This window comes from Penaeus chinensis, chromosome 7 (assembly GCF_019202785.1).
Source record: "Penaeus chinensis breed Huanghai No. 1 chromosome 7, ASM1920278v2, whole genome shotgun sequence".
Lineage (NCBI taxonomy): Eukaryota > Metazoa > Arthropoda > Malacostraca > Decapoda > Penaeidae > Penaeus > Penaeus chinensis.
In genome coordinates, this window is record NC_061825.1 from 27885566 (window position 1) to 27908674 (window position 23109).

Here is a 23109-nt window from a genome sequence, read left to right on the forward strand (position 1 = left end):
CCCGAGAACCGGAGCTTTCACGCCGATTTTTGCGGTTTGCCGGCGAAAATAAAGAGACAGAAATCGTCTAGTTACCCTCCTTGACCTACTCCTCCTCCCCTTCCCCCCGCTGCCAAGTCTCCGCGCTCTCTCCACTTCACACCCAAGAAATCGCTTCATCTTCGGACAATTCAAACGTGACATCCTACACAGACTGACATAACACTACGGAAGCGAACAGAAATGGATAACACACGAATGGCATGGCAAAAACGGGAAAGCAAAATACGCGAATACCGCAGGAGGCAACACAGCGGATGAGGTCATCAGACTCGGCAAACCGCCGTTAAATCCCCCCAAACAACACTATTCTCTAAAATAACGAATATTCCTGAAACGATATAGTCCTAGACACGAAAGCTGTTCAATAATCTCCACATCCGAATACGAAATACAGCTGAAATTCGCCTAAAAGGAGAAAAAGAGAGAGATGGGAGGGGCGGACAACCCAACCATCACAACTACATCTTCAACCATTCCACGTTTTGTGTCAATTTATCCTTCCCAAAGACCATTTTCCGAAGCTTTCCTACCTTCACGCCGTACACAGATACTTAGTTCAACTCCTCCTATAACAAGCGAAGTGTTAATCGCCCGCCTTACCTTATTTTAACGATATTTCGAGGTCCCGGACGGCTGCGGAACCTCTCGCTTCGATCGTCTGACGGCTCGTTGAGGAGGCTGCTTCAACGACGCAACGACTGTCCGGCCGTTTCGGGGATCGCTTGGCTGTTTTTAACAAGAAGGAAGCGAGTTTAGAGTTTATGATTGCATTTTAATATTACTTTATATCTTCATATACGAAATCAATATGTAATTTGTGTAAACACAGAAAAATAATTCAAGAAAATGTTCGAATAGTGGTAATATTGAGGGTGGAAAGCCAGTAAGTAGAACAGCCACTTGAGTTTTCTGTGATGCCGCGAGAGGGGAGACTAAGGTAAGCAGTTAACATCTTTTGGAAGAGGAAATTGTCCGATATCAGTGTTGAATATGACTTCTGAAAAGTTGCAGTGCAGTTTATCTTAAGTGTTATTCTTAACTGTATCGTTATAAATCAACGACAACTGAATTTGAGTTTCAACCAATAACCATATGATCGAGATTTTAATCCACTGCCTTACAACCTGCATTTAAAGATTATGATAATAATAAAATAAATCAAATAAAAATGGTAATAATACTAAAATGAAATATATGTTAACGATGTTTCTTACAGTCAATAATGATATATTGTTAAAATATTCTGCCATCCACGAACGAACCAAACATGCAATCAAACCTAAGATCGCATACTTATGATTGATAAACAAAACACCTGTCGAAGGAAAATTAATTCTGATGTAATATCTGGCTTCCCCATCCTCTGCAAAATATACAGGTAACCCTAATACGCAAAATGGACAGTCAGGTAGACATTTTCCCAAGCACCGGATGTTGTGCAGACTTCTAGAAGGGCGGGTCCGCACCATGCGTGACTCACACCTCCTTCCCCTCCTTTCCCCCCCTCCCACCTCCTTCTCCTCCTTCCCCTCCTCCCACCTCCCACCTCCACTCCTCCACTCCTCCACTCCTCCACTCCTCCACTCCCTTCCACCTCCACTCCTCCACTCCCTTCCACCTCCACTCCTCCACTCCCTCCTACACTCCCTTGCCGCCTCCCTTCCTCCCCCACCCCCACCCCTTAGCCTCTCATCCTCTTTACTCTTCCTTCGGTCTTTCTCCCTTCCCTCTTCTTTTTCATCTTTGCCTTCTGATTTTTTTTTCTTTCTCCTCCTTCCCTTATTCTCCTCTTTCCTCCTTCCCTTTCTTCTCTTCTTTCCCTTCCCCTTCTCCCATCCCTCACTTTATCTTTTAGGTCTCCTCCTGTCTTTCCATCTTCCTTCCACCTCCTAAGCCTCTCCCCCCTCCTCCTCATACCCCCCCCCCTGCTGCCCGCATGTCCTGATGAAGTCTGCCTTTCGTGGGAGGGAAAGTGATGTCAGTCGTGACCTCAATTTCGAAGGAATGTTAGTTTTTGGTTGGGTATGACATGTATTTCGGTTACGTGATATTTTATATTTGTTTCTGGTTTTCTAATTACGATGAGCATTTCTCTGTTTTTCAGTTTTTCATTTAAGAGAGAGAGAGAGAGAGAGAGAGAGAGAGAGAGAGAGAGAGAGAAGCGGGGTCAGAGTGAGTGAGTAAGTGAAGAGAGAGAGAGAGAGAGAGAGAGAGAGAGAGAGAGAGAGAGAGAGAGAGAGAGAGAGAGAGAGAGAGAGAGAGAGAGTGAGTAAGAGAGAGAGAGAGAGAGAGAGAGAGAGAGAGAGAGAGAGAGAGAGAGAGAGAGAGAGAGAGAAAGAGAGATAGAGAGAGAGAGAGAGTAAGTGAGAGAGAGAGTGAATAAGAGAGAGAGAGAGAGAAAGAGAGAGAGAGAGAGAGCGAGAGAGAGAGAGAGAGAGAGAGAGAGAGAGAGAGTAAGTGAGAGAGAGAGAGAGTGAGTAAGAGAGAGAGAGAGAGAGAGAGAGAGAGAGAGAGAGAGATAGAACCTCGGTCATACACAGTTCACGTATGGTGGTAACAACAGGCTACCATAGTTAAGCATATTCTCTACCATTATTATTGGTGAAATTATAAACTATTATTAAGCCTTGATATACTAGTAATGGCCAAGGTAATAGCTAAGAATTCAAAATAATTCTCCCTCCACCACTTATCTTTCTCTCTTATCTCTTTCCGATGTTACCGTTGCTACAATCACTGATAAGAGAGAGGTGCGGATGGCAGTGTGGGCGATATCAGACAAGATAAGGCTAATCAGCATGGAATGGAATGCTTTAAACAAAAAAAGTGTGTTTATTCATCCTTCGCTAATAAAACCTGATCTCCACAAAGATTATTCTTACATACCAACAAACTTAAAAAGAATGATGCAGAGTCAAGAAATGTGCAGTATCCTTTGCAATAATGCTGGTGATCTCATTGAACATGATGCTGATAGCAAATGCAACGAATGGTGATCTGGAGATAAAAAATGATAATATTAGTAGTAAAGAGATTTTTATTGTCTTTATTATTAACATTAATTGTAATGATAATAATAACAGCATTAATGATAATTATAACAGCATTAATGATAATAATAACATCATTAATGATAATTATAACAGCATTAATGATAATAATAACAGAATTAATGATAATTATAACAGCATTAATGATAATAATAACAGAATTAATGATAATTATAGCAGCATTAATGATAATAATAACAGCATTAATGATAATAATAACAGCATTAATGATAATTATAACAGCATTAATGATAATAATAACAGCGATAATGATAATAATAACAGCATTGATGATAATAATAACAGCATTAATGATAATAATAACAGCATTAATGATAATAATAACAACATTAATGATAATAATAACAACATTAATGATAATGATAAGGCGAAGTACAACAAAAAAGCTAATAACAATAATAATGATAATAACAAAATAACAGCAAAACAACAACAGCCATGATAATGCTGATAATAATGATAATAGCATCAATGATAACATCATCATAATCACCATAGTCATTACATTAATACTGGCAGTAACACTAAATACAATGATAATAATATAATAATACCTGCTTAACAATTAAAATTATAAATGCATTATAACAAAATACACATCTAACGACATCAACAAGACTAATCAAAATATCACTAATAGTACCGACGATGACAATGATGATAGTAATATCAATAATGATAATGATAATAATAATGATGATGATAATAATAATGATAATAAAAACGATAATGATGATAATAATAATGATAATAAAAACGATCATGATGATAATAATAATAATAATAATAATAATAATAATAATAATAATAATAATCATTACAATAATAATAATCATTACAATAATAATAATCATTACAATAATAATAATAATTACAATAATAATAATCATTACAATAATAATAATAATTACAATAATAATAATCATTACAATAATAATAATCATTACAATAATAATAATCATTACAATAATAATAATCATTACAATAATAATAATCATTACAATAATAATAATCATTACAATAATAATAATCATTACAATAATAATAATCATTACAATAATAATAATCATTACAATAATAATAATCATTACAATAATAATGATCATTACAATAATAATAATCATTACAATAATAATAATGATAATGGTAACGATAATAATAACAATAATGGTAACGATAATAATAATGGTAACGATAATAACAATAATGGTAACGATAAGAATAATAATGATAATAATGATAATACTACTACTACTACTAATAATAATAACAATAATAGGAAAACAGTGAAATCATAAATTAATACAAGTAAGATTAGTATTAGCAGTAGTAACATCAATACTACTATTGATATTATTACTACTAATACCATTACTACTAATAATAACAACAATAATAAACACAAAAATAAGAATAATAGTAAAATAATCTTAGTGATGATACTTACAATATACGTAGTAATGATACTGATAGTGATAATACTGGTGACGTTGGTAGTGATGCGAGTAATGATAACTATAAAAACATGTTGAAAATAATGACATTTGTAGTAATATGATGGATACGATGGGGATAATGTTGCTAAAATAATACCAATCATAATCATGCTCATAACGATAAAATTAATGGTAATGATAACGTCTGTAATAGGGATACTATAATTGATAACAAAAAATGATCAAGATAATAATACTTACAACTTTTGTAACATTTTGCTACGACTAATTAGATAAAGAAATAATAAAAGCAAATAATAATAATGCTAATACAAATAGCAATGAAATCGGTAATGTTAATAGACCTACTATCAATAAAGTTAATAGACCTACTATCAATAAAGTTAATAATGATAACAGCAACAATATCAGCAATAGGGACAACAATAAGGATAATAGGAATGATGATAACAGCAATAACTGGAAGAGTGTTTCGTAAAGACACTTGCTGAATCACACCTGGTTGTAGGATTAGCAAGACTGACGACCCCCCACCCCCAATTATGTAACTATCTTGTCGGGTCACGTCAGGTCATCATTACAGTTACTAACGGTAACTCAGTTGTCAATAGACTCTGTAGAAACTAGTTTAAGGTATTCTACTGTCCCACAGGAAAAACCACATCCCTTTCCCGAGGAGGCCTTTTTACGATATTAAATAACAAGATGTGTAAAGTAACCAGCGAGTCTCCGACGGGGTGGCGAAGAGAGTGTGTGTGTTGTGTTCATGTGCTGATGTATAGTGTTGTGTTCATGTGCTGATGTATAGTGTTGTGTTCATGTGCTGATGTATAGTGTTGTGTTCATGTGCTGATGTATAGTGTTGTGTTCATGTGCTGATGTATAGTGTTGTGTTCATGTGCTGATGTATAGTGTTGTGTTCATGTGCTGATGTATAGTGTTTGTGTTCATGTGCTGATGTATAGTGTTGTGTTCATGTGCTGATGTATAGTGTTGTGTTCATGTGCTGATGTATAGTGTTGTGTTCATGTGCTGATGTATAGTGTTTTGTTCATGTGTGTTTTATAGTGTTGTGTTCATGTGCTGATGTATAGTGTTGTGTTCATGTGCTGATGTATAGTGTTGTGTTCATGTGCTGATGTATAGTGTTGTGTTCATGTGCTGATGTATAGTGTTGTGTTCATGTGCTGATGTATAGTGTTGTGTTCATGTGCTGATGTATAGTGTTGTGTTCATGTGCTGATGTATAGTGTTGTGTCATGTGCTGATGTATAGTGTTGTGTTCATGTGCTGATGTATAGTGTTGTGTTCATGTGCTGATGTATAGTGTTGTGTTCATGTGCTGATGTATAGTGTTGTGTTCATGTGCTGATGTATAGTGTTGTGTTCATGTGCTGATGTATAGTGTTGTGTTCATGTGTGATGTATAGTGTTGTGTTCATGTGCTGATGTATAGTGTTGTGTTCATGTGCTGATGTATAGTGTTGTGTTCATGTGCTGATGTATAGTGTTGTGTTCATGTGCTGATGTATAGTGTTGTGTTCATGTGCTGATGTATAGTGTTGTGTTCATGTGCTGATGTATAGTGTTGTGTTCATGTGCTGATGTATAGTGTTGTGTCATGTGCTGATGTATAGTGTTGTGTTCATGTGCTGATGTATAGTGTTGTGTTCATGTGTGATGTATAGTGTTGTGTTCATGTGCTGATGTATAGTGTTGTGTTCATGTGCTGATGTATAGTGTTGTGTTCATGTGCTGATGTATAGTGTTGTGTTCATGTGCTGATGTATAGTGTTGTGTTCATGTGCTGATGTATAGTGTTGTGTCATGTGCTGATGTATAGTGTTGTGTTCATGTGCTGATGTATAGTGTTGTGTTCATGTGCTGATGTATAGTGTTGTGTTCATGTGCTGATGTATAGTGTTGTGTTCATGTGCTGATGTATAGTGTTGTGTTCATGTGCTGATGTATAGTGTTGTGTTCATGTGCTGATGTATAGTGTTGTGTTCATGTGCTGATGTATAGTGTTGTGTTCATGTGCTGATGTATAGTGTTGTGTTCATGTGCTGATGTATAGTGTTGTGTTCATGTGCTGATGTATAGTGTTGTGTTCATGTGTGATGTATAGTGTTGTGTCATGTGCTGATGTATAGTGTTGTGTTCATGTGCTGATGTATAGTGTTGTGTTCATGTGTGATGTATAGTGTTGTGTTCATGTGCTGATGTATAGTGTTGTGTTCATGTGTGATGTATAGTGTTGTGTTCATGTGCTGATGTATAGTGTTGTGTCATGTGCTGATGTATAGTGTTGTGTTCATGTGCTGATGTATAGTGTTGTGTTCATGTGCTGATGTATAGTGTTGTGTTCATGTGCTGATGTATAGTGTTGTGTTCATGTGTGATGTATAGTGTTGTGTTCATGTGCTGATGTATAGTGTTGTGTTCATGTGTGATGTATAGTGTTGTGTTCATGTGTGATGTATAGTGTTGTGTTCATGTGTGATGTATAGTGTTGTGTTCATGTGCTGATGTATAGTGTTGTGTTCATGTGCTGATGTATAGTGTTGTGTTCATGTGCTGATGTATAGTGTTGTGTTCATGTGTGATGTATAGTGTTGTGTTCATGTGCTGATGTATAGTGTTGTGTTCATGTGCTGATGTATAGTGTTGTGTTCATGTGCTGATGTATAGTGTTGTGTTCATGTGCTGATGTATAGTGTTGTGTTCATGTGTGATGTATAGTGTTGTGTTCATGTGCTGATGTATAGTGTTGTGTTCATGTGCTGATGTATAGTGTTGTGTTCATGTGCTGATGTATAGTGTTGTGTTCATGTGCTGATGTATAGTGTTGTGTTCATGTGTGATGTATAGTGTTGTGTTCATGTGCTGATGTATAGTGTTGTGTTCATGTGCTGATGTATAGTGTTGTGTTCATGTGCTGATGTATAGTGTTGTGTTCATGTGCTGATGTATAGTGTTGTGTTCATGTGCTGATGTATAGTGTTGTGTTCATGTGCTGATGTATAGTGTTGTGTTCATGTGCTGATGTATAGTGTTGTGTTCATGTGCTGATGTATAGTGTTGTGTTCATGTGCTGATGTATAGTGTTGTGTTCATGTGCTGATGTATAGTGTTGTGTTCATGTGCTGATGTATAGTGTTGTGTTCATGTGCTGATGTATAGTGTTGTGTTCATGTGCTGATGTATAGTGTTGTGTTCATGTGCTGATGTATAGTGTTGTGTTCATGTGCTGATGTATAGTGTTGTGTTCATGTGCTGATGTATAGTGTTGTGTTCATGTGCTGATGTATAGTGTTGTGTTCATGTGCTGATGTATAGTGTTGTGTTCATGTGTGATGTATAGTGTTGTGTTCATGTGCTGATGTATAGTGTTGTGTTCATGTGCTGATGTATAGTGTTGTGTTCATGTGCTGATGTATAGTGTTGTGTTCATGTGTGATGTATAGTGTTGTGTTCATGTGCTGATGTATAGTGTTGTGTTCATGTGTGATGTATAGTGTTGTGTTCATGTGCTGATGTATAGTGTTGTGTTCATGTGCTGATGTATAGTGTTGTGTTCATGTGCTGATGTATAGTGTTGTGTTCATGTGCTGATGTATAGTGTTGTGTTCATGTGCTGATGTATAGTGTTGTGTTCATGTGCTGATGTATAGTGTTGTGTTCATGTGCTGATGTATAGTGTTGTGTTCATGTGTGATGTATAGTGTTGTGTTCATGTGTGATGTATAGTGTTGTGTTCATGTGCTGATGTATAGTGTTGTGTTCATGTGTGATGTATAGTGTTGTGTTCATGTGCTGATGTATAGTGTTGTGTTCATGTGCTGATGTATAGTGTTGTGTTCATGTGCTGATGTATAGTGTTGTGTTCATGTGCTGATGTATAGTGTTGTGTTCATGTGCTGATGTATAGTGTTGTGTTCATGTGCTGATGTATAGTGTTGTGTTCATGTGCTGATGTATAGTGTTGTGTTCATGTGCTGATGTATAGTGTTGTGTTCATGTGCTGATGTATAGTGTTGTGTTCATGTGCTGATGTATAGTGTTGTGTTCATGTGCTGATGTATAGTGTTGTGTTCATGTGCTGATGTATAGTGTTGTGTTCATGTGCTGATGTATAGTGTTGTGTTCATGTGCTGATGTATAGTGTTGTGTTCATGTATTGTTGTGTTGTGGTGTATTTGTGACCAGTGAAAAAACGTAGGAGCAGAAAGTCTTTCTGTCGGACCACGCTGCCTGGAACCTGGAACCCCGCTTTCAGCAGAGGTTCCATACAGCTAATGATGGCGAAGTGAAGGATAGTGACAATGACAATAAAAATGACAGAAATAATGCTAAAAGTCCCGATTATTTCCATTCATATCTAACTTTAAGGCACGCGCAGGATTAGTCTCGTTATGTAAAGGGGACAATACCTCTCTGTCTCTCTCTCTCTCTCTCTCTCCTGAAAATAAGCTTTTAAAATCAAGGTAAGCTAGATGTTCCTCGCCCTTGTCAAAGATATTGATAGGCAAATATATTTCAACTCTGATTTCTTAGGCTTCTGCTTGAGTTGATAAGTGACAGCCTCTTCCTTTGATGTTGTCATACCGACTTCAACATAGATTATATAGCTGCTATACTAATTTTTATAAGCTTCATTAACCACGTTTCCTTTCCTCATTAAAAGTCTGCAGCTCGCCAAGAAAATATGTATTCCGTTGATTTTTGTTGCAGAAATTTTCCCACATTAATAGATTTGTTTTTCTGTTAGGAGGATTCAGGGATTTTTTCATAACTAGAAGTTTCAGTAAAACTTTAAAGGCTCCATCATATGTAATAACCGAGGGTATTCGAACCACTTGCAACACATTACTGTGTGGGTATCAAACTTTTTCATTGATTTCTTTACACCAATAATTAAAGAAATGCGCTAACAAGAAGTCAGATTCGTTTCTTGACTCCTCCATTAACTGATTTCACCTGGCAGAGTAAGCTTTTACTAATCCATTTTCAATAAGGTGCTGAAATATATAAGGTGTTATCAACGTGATATATATATATATATATATATATATATATATATATATGTATATATAGATAGATAGATATAGATAGAGATCCCGTCGATATGAAGATTTATAAAAGCGGTGCTAAATATCAGACTAGTATTAGAGATGGGAACCTCTATTTCTACAAATTTCAGGTCTTTGGTCCTTTTGCATGAACAGTAGGAGAGGATGCATCACATAACTGACACAAGAAGCGCCTGGTATCTCTATCTATTGTGTGAATATTTACAGCTGTCATGAAATTATTCCCATTCTGTTAGAATTATTTTATCTATCTTTAAGCTCAGCATTCTGTTAATTAAATATGCCATCATCATTTCTGGAAACCAGGTTGAGAAAAGATATGAATTGCGCAATCCATATCTACACAATATACGTAAGAAGAATAAATCCGCCCTTGCAAATTCTCTTTTACTTTCACTTTCACTTCCGCCCAGGCAGCCTCTTCAAGAGAAGGGAATTGGCAAAATTTACAGTTTGCTTTATCTGTACTGCAGGTCTCTAGGTGAAGGCAGACAGGTACTTTATCTCTGGCAGGTATTTAAATTATCCGTATTCCTCTGTTGGAGTTGTTCCAGATACGTAGATACATTTGCCAGATTAGTCGGGTGCAAAATGAACACCTAGTTTTCAGAGAGGCCACCTATATAATTGCCTTGATTTAAATGTAATTGATTACTTCGTGTATTTCGAAGAAATGTGGAAGGACAGTGTGCAAAAAAAAATATTCAATACGTTTTTTTTTTGTTTTTTTTTTACAAATAGGTACAGAGAAGCAGAGTTTCGGTGCTAGTTTACTGCAGCCGAACAATCAGCCCTGCCCAAGATGGTAATATGGAGTAATGATTTCGTAACAATTGTATAAAATTCTCAACTGTAGATAGTATGTAATACAGTACGTAATGTGCACAGAACAGGAATTTGTATCGTTAATGATAAGTTACATTTCACACGCCCTTCAGCGGTCCATTCTCCAAGCCTTCTGAAGCGCGATGGCCGTCTCTGATATTTGATAGACCTCTCCTGGGCCGGACAGTAAATGATCAATGGTCACTAATAAATTCCTAAGTCCAGAGTTTCCAATTAAACGATTAGAGAGGGTACATTTTAATTTTAACATGTTATATACAACTATATACATAATTTGAGCCAATATATCATTACCACAAGTAAAGGCGATTTCGTCTAAACACCCATCTTCGTAAAGACTACTTTCCAGCAACAACTATAAACGTAATCTGAGCCACAATTTCATTACCACAAGTGAGGGTGATTTCGTCTAAACACCCATCTTCCTAAAGACTGCATTCCAGCCCATGAAGTGTGTATGCTGTTTTGTATTTACGAATGTAATTCAACCGTGTCAAGCCCCGGCTAGCATGAAAGGTAAGTGGAGTTGTAGAATTGAAGGGCATCATTAAGCCAGCATTACTGACGACTCCACCGTGACTATAGTGTAGAAGAGTAAGACAGCAGCAAGAAAAGGTTTGTAGAGTAACTGAGCGTATGCTGGATCGCCCAGAAGCACCTACCTACGTCAACAGAACTGATGAATGTGTAAGGCTACCATAATCGACTCCTCTACCTAGGAGAAGATGACACAGAACGGAAAGTCTAATACTGCTATCGTAGTTTTTATTCATCTTTTTATATAAGGCTGGGAAGCTGTCCCAAAACGGCTAAAACAGGGCCACTTTTCACAATATGCGGGCCACAGATAAACCACGAGTCAATGCAACGTAACGGCTATATAGTTGACGTAAAAACGTGGGAGGCGAATTCAGTCATTACCAAGACAATATTAAAAAAAAAAAAAATAGTTTAAGTGGTAATCTTAAAAGACGAAGGAGTAGTTTCATCACTCATGTAAAACGGCGACTGTAAGATTGAAATAGTAAATATGCTGCGGGCCACGCGTTTGGCACGTGGTCGGAAGAGATCTCAGGATCTTACAAATGAGATCTATGATCAGTGCAAACATCATGTAATTATCTTCAGACTGGTTCTAAATTTCTTCTCTGTCGTGCTTTTGAAGCTGGAAATAAGGTAATCATCTATGACCACTTATGGGTCCAAGCATATTATACGCCATAATCTTTCAATAATCCCTGATGTATGGACAAATCCGGGAAGTTCGTTTCCGACAGTTTTCGTGACAGATGCTTATGTAGTACTACACAATATTTTCTTAATCCTGTAATATTAATGCATTTTTTTGTTCAGATAAAGAAGAACCAAAGGGCGGCATGTTGTAGTCCAATTTTTAACAATATATTGGCGCTATTTGCTGCCCGTTCAGTGGTGGCTACTGTATATAACACTGATTAGTGCCCAAGGGAACACCGATCTCCCGTAATCAGTGAGAGGAGTATATCCAAAGTCTATACTTTTAAAGACCTAGAGTATACCCTGACATGTGATTTGTTTTAGCTTTCGATTTTGTATAGGTGACGGTTGGGCAGTTAAAGATGTATATGGTACGAGCGTAGATCGTGATCATTATTACGGTATTGACATAACACGGAGCCATACCACTCGTTCATTACATACAATTTTGGTTCCAGCAGCATAAGAAAACAATATGTGTTACGAAGACTATCATGAACAAAATCAGCGAGACCTTTAGAACCTATATATATTTTTTACCAGACAACTGTCTTGTCATAAAGTGTCCACCGGTATTCTGGAAAATATCATCCATTTAAAATAAACAAAATGGGATCATTCGATGTAGATCAAATGAGGATTACTGTTCACTCATGTTTATGTGATAAAAAGATGACGCCATGCGATACGATTTTTAGAGAACAGTTTCCGGTCTGGTTTTATTAGGGAAATATCTTGTAGTTTTGATCTGCATATTGCTTTCCTCTGCTTACTACAATTTTCTCATTACCATTACGACAAACCCAACTATAAAGACCGATAATACATGGCGATAAATTATATAAGATTATATTAATGTGAATTTTGGGAGTGCTTGCTAAATCAACTCCTTAAAACTTCCATATACGAGTTCAGTATTCGAACATCCAATGAGACTTTTTCTATAATCTTTTCAAACTTTTCTTACTGAGTCTCTTTCCTCCTATGCTGGATTTATTTGGGTATTCTTCGTTTCCAGCATTATTTCTACACTCAGAATAGGGGTTCCTAGCTTGGGCATTAGTATTTGTTTATTTTAGAGAGGCACTGAAAATGATTAAAGGGCATGTGAAAGGGGTACTATGGAGATTCCATCATTATCTGTAGCAGTATTTCTTCAAATAAGGAATTATATACTTGGTATGCCAACCATTTTTCTTGTACAGGCAATTGGCAAAAAGTGAACTATAGTATTGTGCTTTACATTACTAGCTTTTCTCAAAAGGGAGTTCCCCAGGATACTGCACTAATTTGCTGCAAACGCCCAGTATTATCTGGATAGAAATTTGCTTTCCAGAACAGAACAATTCTACAAAGAAAAAGCAAACAAACTAGAAACAGTATTTTTTATTTTTGTCAAGAAGTATATAAGAATAGCCTTGCACACACAGTACATTCCTCATTTGCTTTTCATTTCATCCACAGACACAACAAAATTTCAATACTAAGTTTGTGTTTTGCTTTGTTTTACATAAAAAGGAGCAAGTTTTGATCCACTCTCTGCCGCATCCCCAATACTTTAATCTTGCGTGTGTTGCTCTTCATGTCTAACCCCCCCCACTCTACCCCACCCCCACCCACCGGCCAAGTTTTAGTTTTACACAGTATTTTTGTTCAAAGTTTTACTAAATAAGGCATGTTTTACTTTAACCACTCTCTGCAACCCCCACCCCCCTTCCCTGATATAATACTGTCTATGTTTTTCTCATGTCAAAATTAGCTCCATAGAGTAAAAGGGGACTGAATGCCTAAGGAACTAAATGAACTTTATTTAAAGTAAGATACATACTTTTTCCATGAAGATTGTAATGTCAGGTGATAGATGGTGTAGCAATGACAAAAAATAACTGGTAGGAAGGACTTAGAGGTATAGAGGATTGCAGCTGTACCGGCAATTTTTTCAATATATTCTAATGTTCATTACCTATATTGTATCCCACTATTTTTTTAGAGTTAATCTGAGGAGTTGTAAAATTTGCAGTATGCTTTCAACAGACAACAATATGCAAAATTACTTGGTCAGTTTCCTTTTTAAAAATCTTGTTTTTCCATAAGATATATTGCTGTAAAGTAGTCAATATTTTTATTGAAGAAAATAAACAGTAAACAATCAAGTTATTAATTGTTACCAATGGATTTTTTCCATTCATACTTTTTCCAATATGGTAAAATGACAACAAAATATATTTAAATAATTCACCTGATAACCAATTTAGTATAAAAATATATCAGGATATTGATACAAAGATATTGAAATAAGCAATTTAATGCTTTACTTGTCAATAAAGATAATTTTTTCCATATGTTTAAATATAATATAAATTATGCATTTCATGAATAAACTGATATTCAAACAAATGGTTTTCTATTAAATTATTTCTTTTTACCTCTAGCCTTCTTTTCAGCTTGAGGCATTGCAGTTTTGAGAGCAGCATGTCCCGCAACTTTTACGTGGGTAAAAAGTTTATTTTTGGAACCAAATTCACTGCCACACACCTTACACTTGAGTTCCTGCAAGAAAATTAATATCAAATAATATATTACTAATAATCATATATATGAGCCTACTTAGTCTTGGCGAGAAAAAAAAAAAAAAAAAAAAAAAATTAATAGTATCAAAGTTGATTTGTACATGGTGACTCAGGCAGGTTAAGTTAAACATAATAATATAGTGCTCGCATAAATCAGAAGTTACTGCAGAGGAATAACAGTAAATAATTCACAACCATAGAGTTCTAACACCGTTGATACAAACCTCTTTTTCTTTATTAGAAGATTCTGCCTGCTGTGCTCGTTTCTTTGCTTCTTTAGCTTTCTTTCCCTTGGGTTTCGAAGTTGCTTCAAATGTGCTTTTGTTGGCAGACTCATCACCTTCCTCTGTTTTTTCATTTGGGATAGTGTCATCACCAGTGACACTTTCTGTCACAGCATCTGAGCAGTCATTTATGCCATCTTCGCCTGCATTTTCATCAGTAGCATCTCCCAACTTATCTGAACTCGCATCAAAGTCTAGAGTTTGACGCTTTCCTTTTCTCTTCGACTTGCTGGATCTGCCAGGCGTTTCTGAGGCTAAGGACTGGAGGATGTCAGTAGGATTGTTCTTCTTATTCTTTTTCTTCTTAGAGGACTTTGGTGGTGTACTTACTTCCTCATCTGTAAGGGCAGATTCAGACTGAAATGCAAGTTCTTGGGATCTTTTACTGGATGTTCATGATGACCTCAAAAAAGGGTTTACTTTGACATATATAATTGACTATACATTGTGTGCAACAACAATCACTTAAATCTCAATGTTGCAGGGAAAAAAAAGAATTATAACATAATATATCATACAAAGTGTGTGTGCATGCACATGTGTATATCTTACTGTCTATAGAATTTTGATCCACTTGAGATTCCTCTTGCTTTCCATTCAGGAGTTCATCCTCTGCCAGCATATTTGCTTTCATCTTCGCTAAATTTTCCCTGTGCTTCTTTGATCTACAATGACTCTCCATTCTGAAAAAATCAATGAAAATTTATGACAAATAAATTGCAATTATAGAAATATAAAAAAAATTGTTGAGAAAATAAATATATGTATTTATAAATATATATAAATACATAAATTCATATACACATACAGACATACAGACATCAATGAATCACATATGCACTCAGGCCATTACGTTTGGCACTGCCTTGCGATGTGCATTTCCACAACATAAAAGTAACATGAATGGAGAATCACTGGTTTTAGTAGAAAGTCCCTAATGCTTCACATAACTTGCCATGCATCTTGGGACAGATTCTGCCAGCCACTGATGGAGACTGGGCTCATGGTTGCCCCATATGTTGTGGAGGTGTTCCATGAGCTTAGTCACTGTCAGGATATTCCTACCCCACATGTTCTTAATGGCGTTATGATCCGGGCAATAACCAGGCCAATCTTTCATGTGGTCAACACCAACACACTCGAGCCAGTCCTGACGTGTTGGCCGATGCACTATCCTCTTGGATTGGCAGTGGTCAAAGCAGTCTTCCAGGTGTCTGGCGAGGAGCTCCAAGTAGCGGTCCTTGTTCAGTCACATTCCCATGTCCCATGATATCTGAAGGCACCATAACTGAATTAGGGTGTCTGGCCATGACTTACTTGTACTTTGGTGAGTACAGATCTGTGCCTGGCCTCATTCACACCTTCCAGTCACTGTGAAGGTTGCCTCATAAGTTCACAACACATGATCCAATCTCTTCAGGTCCCAATTCAAATATAAAATATGACTGCTTTCTTTGTTTCATGGTGAGCAATGGTTTTCATTGTGGTTGGCAGTGTTCATAACAGAGGTCGTCCTTCAGGTGGTGTTGGATCATACAAACACTCACCTCCCTCAGCAGCAATGGATTCTTTCCTTTTATCTCTTTCACCGTCACATGGGACTTCTCCACTTGACGCAAGATAAGTTTGAGAATTCTGTTAGTGGTTTCACTGGGTCTCCCAGAGCAAGATTTGTGATGGGTGCATTCTGTGATCTTAGTCCACTGCTGGACTGTTGAAAGTGCAACTCTGGTTAGAGTGGACATTTCCATTTTACTTTTGCAATAGCTGCTATTTTCTCCTTTGAGAGTGCTGGTCTTCAAGGCATTCTCTGTCCACAAACCAAAAATGGGAAAAAAAATACATGGTGTCTAATCACTAATATTCATGCTCTCATTACCAGTGCTTCCAGCACACTGTTGGGAGATAAGTATATATGGACAACAAAGCTCCACCCCCTGGCCAACATCACCTGTATCAAAATGACTGACGTTTTTTATGGGCATATAGAATAGGTATCTGATAGTTTGTCAAATGTAATGGCACACCGATTTTCATGCCAAAAGGTAATGGCACTGACTGTACATGCATACACATACTATAGTAGATGGTATTGCATCTGCTATGCTGGAGGTGAAATGGAGATCAACGGGTAGGCTCCCCAGTCTGATATGGACTGGACAGTCCTTGGGTTGCTGATGCTGTTGTCGTATTCTGCTAAAGGATCGGAGAATGCTGATCTTGGTTCTGGATTCTGCGGCTTAAGTACACGTGCACTGTGTAAGTGTACAGGGAACAAGGGGAGCCCACTGTCCAATGTGCAAGGACATGGCTGTGGACCTGGTGTGACCCAATGTGGGAAACTATACTGAACATCAGGTTGTGGGGTTGTACTGCTACAGGTACTCCCCCTCCAGAGAGTGTGCTAAGTGTCACTCTGGGTTCACCAATACAGGAGATGGTATTGCATCTACTGTTTGGACTGGTCTATATCTCTTTATGGAGTGATTGTGTGGATGTGAGCGCCCTCAGGTATGACTGGGTGCTGAGAGTGGAGATCAATGAGGGAGCCAGTAGGCTTCCCAGTCAGCTAAGGACTGGACAGTCTTTGTGTTGCTGCTACTGTTGTTGTGTTCTTCTGGAGGATCAGGGAATGATGATCTCAGTTCCAGATTCTGCAGCTTAACCCCTTGGTGACAGGTGTAGAAAACTAAAAAAAAAAAAAATCTACGCTCTGGCGATCAATGGTAACACGCTGACTTTGAGCGCGGGAGTTCAGTACAGCAAGCCGAATTACTGCCTCGGAGCACTTTGGTGCACTGCCGCGGCGTACAGTCGAATGCCCCATTTCAAGCAGTTTGTTATGACGTCCAGAGATGTGACCCGTCGGGAAGGGGTTAAGTACACGTGCGCTGTCCAATGCCTGAGGACATGGCTGTGCAACCCAACCTGGAAAAACTACGCTGAGCATTAGGTTGTGGGGTTGTACTGTTACAATACTTACGGATAGATAGAATAAGAGATAGGCAAATATTTAGAGTTTACTTTATAGGATCTTGTAATTTAGATATTAGAGATATTTTTCTTTTATTTCCTTTCCTCTGTCCTCTTGATTCAAATAACCTTAAAAATTGACCATGAACATAAAAGAAAAATTCAGGAAGTTCTCTTTCTACTCATGGTTCTCAAGCTTTAAGTATCCACATCCCACTGTACAGCTAAGAATAAGTTCTGAAATATACACATATGATAATTTAATGTGTATTAAAGAAAAGGCAGAAAAAATATTATATTTAGTAATAATACACTGTTTATGGAATTGCAAGAATACATAAATAAATCTAATGCAGTTTTCAAAACAATCTCCCTAAAAAGCTATCTATAAAAGAAAGAGTATCTACTTACGCATTAGCAGTTTTAAATTCTTTATTGCATGCGACGCAATATCGGTCATCTACAGGATAATCTTCTTCTTCCTCCTCCTCAACATGGCCATCAGGAATCTCTTCTCCACAGACAGCTTCTGCATTTTCATCACATTCTTCATCACTATCTTCATATTCATTTAAACCCCATTCCTCTGCAAATTTCTCTTCTAAAGCCTGGAACACAAGCAATCCTTAGTTTTTAATTCCACCTACATTACAAACTATGCGAGTACATGTGGGAATGTTCTGAATATTACACACCTATTTCACATCGGCGACTCTAAGTTTCATGAAAGAACTTAATGATATGAATATGTATGTTAATGTAAAAGAATTCAAGTCCTAAAGAATCTTTACTCACCTTCAGTTCCTCCTCATAGGCTGCCATTTTCGCCTTCTCCATGGCAATGTCCTGCTCCATCATCTTCAGCCTCTCTTCTTTCTGCCTCTCTTGCATAGCCTTCTGCCTCTTGGCATTTTCTGCAGCTTTGGCCTCAAGCATTTTCTGGGGGGGTGGGGGTGGGGGAGTTACAAAATATGAGTATGAACTCAAGGAAAAAATGTTTACTTCATCTCCCCATTTTATTCTATATATTCTATATGCAGATTAAGTGAGTGTAGCTTAAAAAAAAATAACTATTACAAAAGTTTACTTAATATTAACACACTATAGATCCTATTTAGGGTTCTGAATATATCACTACAAGGCTCTTTGGGAATACAAAAAAAAATATTTTTGAAATCATAAATCATAATTTGTAGTTGCTAGTTTTTGTTAAACATAAACAGTATCTCACCTTACGAGCTTCCCAACGTTTGTCACGTCTTCGAACGTAGGCAACAAGTGACCTTACTTTTTCATTGAACTCTTTGCGAGCCTTCAGTCGAACTTTGTTATTTTCTTTTTCAATTTTCTGAAGAAAAATAAAACAAAACCTATCAAATATAATATTCAAACCATGTAAGAATGTTAAATATCTTATTCCTTTCAATTTTTAATAATAAATAATCATGACAAACTTTTTTAATGAGGTAACCACATATAATAATACCTTACCTTTTCCACCCAGCGCCCCATTCCTTGGGCTTCCCTAATGTCATATTCGTCTACCCAAGCAAAAGACATTGAAGTGCAGTAACTCGACCAATAACCATAAAACTGTGCAACATCCTGGAAAATGGAAAAGAAAAAGAAATATAGATACAAAATTACGAAATAAAAATTCTCATCAATTTTCACAAGTGGGTATATAATGGCATGCAATCTCTATCAGTACATGATCTGCTTCCTCACAGTCTGCACTATTTGCATGGTTCTTTGCTTCCAATATCAGCACAATTGGAATCCTGTTGTATGGCAGACTACTGTGGTTAATTGATATCTTTGCAGTACAGGAATGAGTTCATAATGAAAGAGCTTCTACTTCTCCCACCAATTTAAACTTACTTCCAGATCAGAGTCACTTTTCCCAAAATTTGGAATGGCAATATCTTCCTCGTCATCATCCATGTATTGCATATCCTTTGCTGCAATCTTCTCAAATAGTTGTCTGAAATTTTTATATAATTCTTAGTACACACAGTTTCATAGTTAGATTTGCAAATTAGGAACAGTAAATCTCTACATAAAATACAAATCATTTTCATACAATTAACTTTATATAGGATTATTTTAGTGTTCAAGCAAACAGCTCTGTTTTTACCTATACACAGTGTAGAAGCTTTTCTCTGTATCATCAAAACCAGAATAACATTGTGAAGAAAAAAATGCAAATAGATCAATGTTATCTGGTTTTTCTTCCAAATCTTCATCTGTAAAAATTTAAAACATTAGTTCATAGAAAAATTTAAAACAAAGGAGTGCAATATGTATACCCCATACTCTATATTATGCTAAAACATTAAGATATTTATATTGTTTCCATAACCATTATGTTAACATATGTTGGTAATTCTTTACAGTATGGATGTACTTGCTAGAGTCCCCATCTCCACATCATAAAATTAATTCAACCATCTAAGATGCCATGACAAGGAGTACCCTTTTGGCACTGTCTGAGGGGAGGGTTGATCTAGGGCTCTGTCCCCCAATACCCCCCAAAAAACATAGTCTTTCACTTGGTATGCACGGCAAGATAGAGCTGAAACTCTGGACCACCGAGTGGACTTTGACTGCAAACGGCACTTTCCGCAATATTCTGCAGATTATTTCTTGTGCTACAACTTTTTGTCCTATGCAACAATATCATCTTCAACTTGACCTATCTTATTACATGCATACCATAAAGATTAACCCATATGTCACTAAAATTGAAAATACTATTGAATACTGGAATCCTACCTTTGCCTCTAAGGATGTTTTCACGATTACGGTCATAAAATGCTCTTTCTTGTGGATCACTTAGTGTTTCATAAGCAGCTTGAATTATCTGAAACTGTGACTTGGCTTCTTCAAGTCGATCAGGATTTTTATCTAAAAGTAAAAGGTAGAAGAATCAATACAAAATACTATCTATAAGAATGCTCATTTTATTGACAAAAACCAGTAGAACACAAAAATGGCTCTACAAACCAAATAAAAAGACTGAGATACACACAGACATATAAAAGCACAGTCATAGACACACACAAAAAAAAGTCTACATACCTGGATGCCACTGCAGAGCCATTTTTCTATATGCTTTTTTGAGCTCATCATCTGTGGCCCTTTGACTGACGCCCAGGACTTCGTAATAACACTTCATTTTGCTTTTTTTTTTTCCAATTACCTGTGAAAAGAAGATGAAAAAGTAAACATAAGAAAGAAAGACTGATGCAATTAAAGTAACAGTTGATTTCTCTAATCAATACAACCTGCAGATTTCTTATAATAAAACAAGAGATGGAAAATCTGATTAGGGATGAATATGTTATTTGTGCATAGCTTTCTGTTTCCCCCCCTACTATATTTCATGCCCTTCCAAGCTATCACTCCTATACCATGCTAAAGCTGCTATAAGTGGGCTAATACCCTTAATAAACAATTAATTTATACCCTGATTATTTATGCTAGTGATACATACTTTATATCAAGATTAAGCAGTCAATATGGATAACAGATGGCAGGTTGCTTTCAAAATAGTTTTGATGTTTTTCTGCAGGAAATCCATTTATTTCAATGATTCCAGGTGTTGTTCCTTGTACAGATGAATTGCTGAGGAGGCCTAATTACCATTTCCATTGACAATCTAGTTGGATATTCCTGATAGCAGGGGAGGGCATGAAGTATATCTGGGAAATTATGGGGTAAAACAGGCTGAAATAGAAAGAATATAAAACAAGTATACATTAAAACACCATGAAAAACACTGATCGGATTGTGAAGCTCTACAGACACAGCCTTTATCTTTGAAACTTTCAAAAAACTGTACAGGCATCCAATCACTTTTGGTAAAATCTACATCTATAATGCCATCAAAAGCTTCTAGTATGCCCCTGGATCCCCCTGGTCATTAGACAAATAGTCCTAACTCATCCAACCTAACCTAACACCATGGTATATACTCTCTAGCCAGGGGGCTCTTCCTCCCGGACTACTGTGGTAGTATATACGCAGTATATACTACTACAGTAGTAGTAACACAGCAAGATCACCAATCTTTTTTATACTCCATTGAATGTCTGAAATGTCTGCAATAATTTTTTTCAACATTTGAGACACTTCATGAGCTTGGATATCAAACTGGGATGATTACTAATATCTTTTCTTTCTTTGTTGCCACTGTATAAGAATAACCCAGAATTGACAAAAAAATATGCAAAACATTTCTCACCAGCACTTCTCACAGAATGGAGTCTCCAGTCGCTGTCAAAAGTTAAGAACATAAAAATACACATGCATAGATAATTATTGTACAGGAAGTATAATAACATTAAAAGAACACACATTAATAGCCTAAATCTAGAAAGCAAATACTGATAATTACCAAAATATCGGCATATTACAGTAATCAGTTACACAGTCGGTGAACAAGATGAGCAACTTGGTTTAGCATGGACAATTTTCTCTATTCTTTTATATTTAGCACCTTTGGGAAGCATTTGTACATATACTTTGTCTTGGTTTGCATCATTCAATCATTTCATACAGGTTCTATTACCCAACTCTGCCACTTCTTCTAACTAATTATTGTCTGATTTAACATTAATTTTTTTTTTAGTTTGTTTATTAATCAGTATTTACCAAATGGATAATGCTAATTATATGCCTTATTGTGCAATTGCCAACATAAAGTTTGATTTGTTTTAATGTAGAATAAATAATTTGATTTAAAAGCAAGCCAATGGCAAAACCCTGGTGTCCATATTGACAGAAACTTCCCTTCAGTTATAAAGAAAACGCGATCGTATGCCACAGTAATACATTTCATTATGGTACTCTCTTTTAACAGCGTTATTAACTCTAAATATTCCAATCCCCGTAATTACATCATTCATTGCAACTAGCACTACATTAGGAGCTCTCTAGGAATAGGAAATTACCCTTTCTTATCTATAACTCTCCTTCTGCGCAATGTTTATGAGTCCATTACACCCAAACGATACCTTAGAAACACATTTATACACATGAAAAGCTCAGTAATAAGACGTACCTACAGAGGCTGGGGCAGAGGCCGAGGACACATGCCTCGTCTCAATTCTGGAAAGGGCGCCTCGTTTGTTTTCGTGTGTAGTCCCTCAACCTGCTCATAGATGGCGCTGACTCCTTCTGTTTTGGGCGGGAATTTTTGATTTTGATGGAGGCGCGATGATGTTGTTTTTGTTATTATTATTATTATTATTATTATTATTATTATTATTATTATTATTATTATTATTATTATTATTATTATTATTATTATTATTATTATTATTATTATTATTATTATTATTATTATTATTATTATTATTATTATTATTATTATTATTATTATTATTATTATTATTATTATTATTATTATTATTATTATTATTATTATTATTATTATTATTATTATTATTATTATTATTATTATTATTATTATTATTATTATTATTATTATTATTATTATTATTATTATTATTATTATTATTATTATTATTATT

The 23109-nt window shown here is 36.2% G+C and overlaps 2 protein-coding genes across 6 annotated transcripts in view; both read right to left on the minus strand.

Annotated features, from left to right (window-relative positions):
- Window positions 1-784, minus strand: part of LOC125027358 (spectrin alpha chain-like) — a 28123-nt gene extending 27339 nt beyond the window's left edge. For both annotated transcript variants that reach the window (XM_047616398.1, XM_047616397.1), the window contains exon 1: window positions 643-784. The gene's annotated coding sequence lies outside the window, so the exon portion shown is untranslated. The remainder of the gene's footprint in view (window positions 1-642) is intronic.
- A 12753-nt stretch (window positions 785-13537) lies between these two features.
- LOC125027330 (dnaJ homolog subfamily C member 21-like) lies at window positions 13538-22754 on the minus strand. Of its 4 annotated transcripts, none has more exons than XM_047616351.1 (12): window positions 22638-22754; window positions 20654-20774; window positions 20348-20479; window positions 19710-19818; window positions 19454-19556; window positions 19064-19177; window positions 18804-18920; window positions 18368-18466; window positions 17984-18180; window positions 15152-15282; window positions 14540-14937; window positions 13538-14295 (listed from the first exon to the last, which is right to left on the minus strand). In XM_047616351.1, exons 2-12 carry the CDS (start codon window positions 20748-20750, stop codon window positions 14158-14160), a joined length of 1635 nt encoding a protein of 544 aa, XP_047472307.1. In that variant the 5' UTR covers window positions 20751-20774; window positions 22638-22754; the 3' UTR covers window positions 13538-14157. The 4 variants fall into 4 exon arrangements, with proteins under 4 accessions (XP_047472307.1, XP_047472304.1, XP_047472306.1 ...); XM_047616348.1 differs by having other exon boundaries at window positions 18368-18511; XM_047616350.1 differs by having other exon boundaries at window positions 18368-18511; window positions 22642-22685.
- Window positions 22755-23109: the final 355 nt, after the last annotated feature.

Coding starts and splice junctions, on each gene's coding strand:
- LOC125027330 (XM_047616348.1), bottom strand. CDS start 20,750: ATGAAGTGTTATTACGAAGTCCTGGGCGTCAGTCAAAGGGCCACAGAT. Junction 18,921..19,063: donor TGGGGCGCTGGGTGGAAAAG/GTAAGGTATTAT, acceptor ATTTTTCTTCAG/AAAATTGAAAAAGAAAATAA. Junction 14,938..15,151: donor GGATCAAAATTCTATAGACA/GTAAGATATACA, acceptor CTGCCCTTACAG/ATGAGGAAGTAAGTACACCA.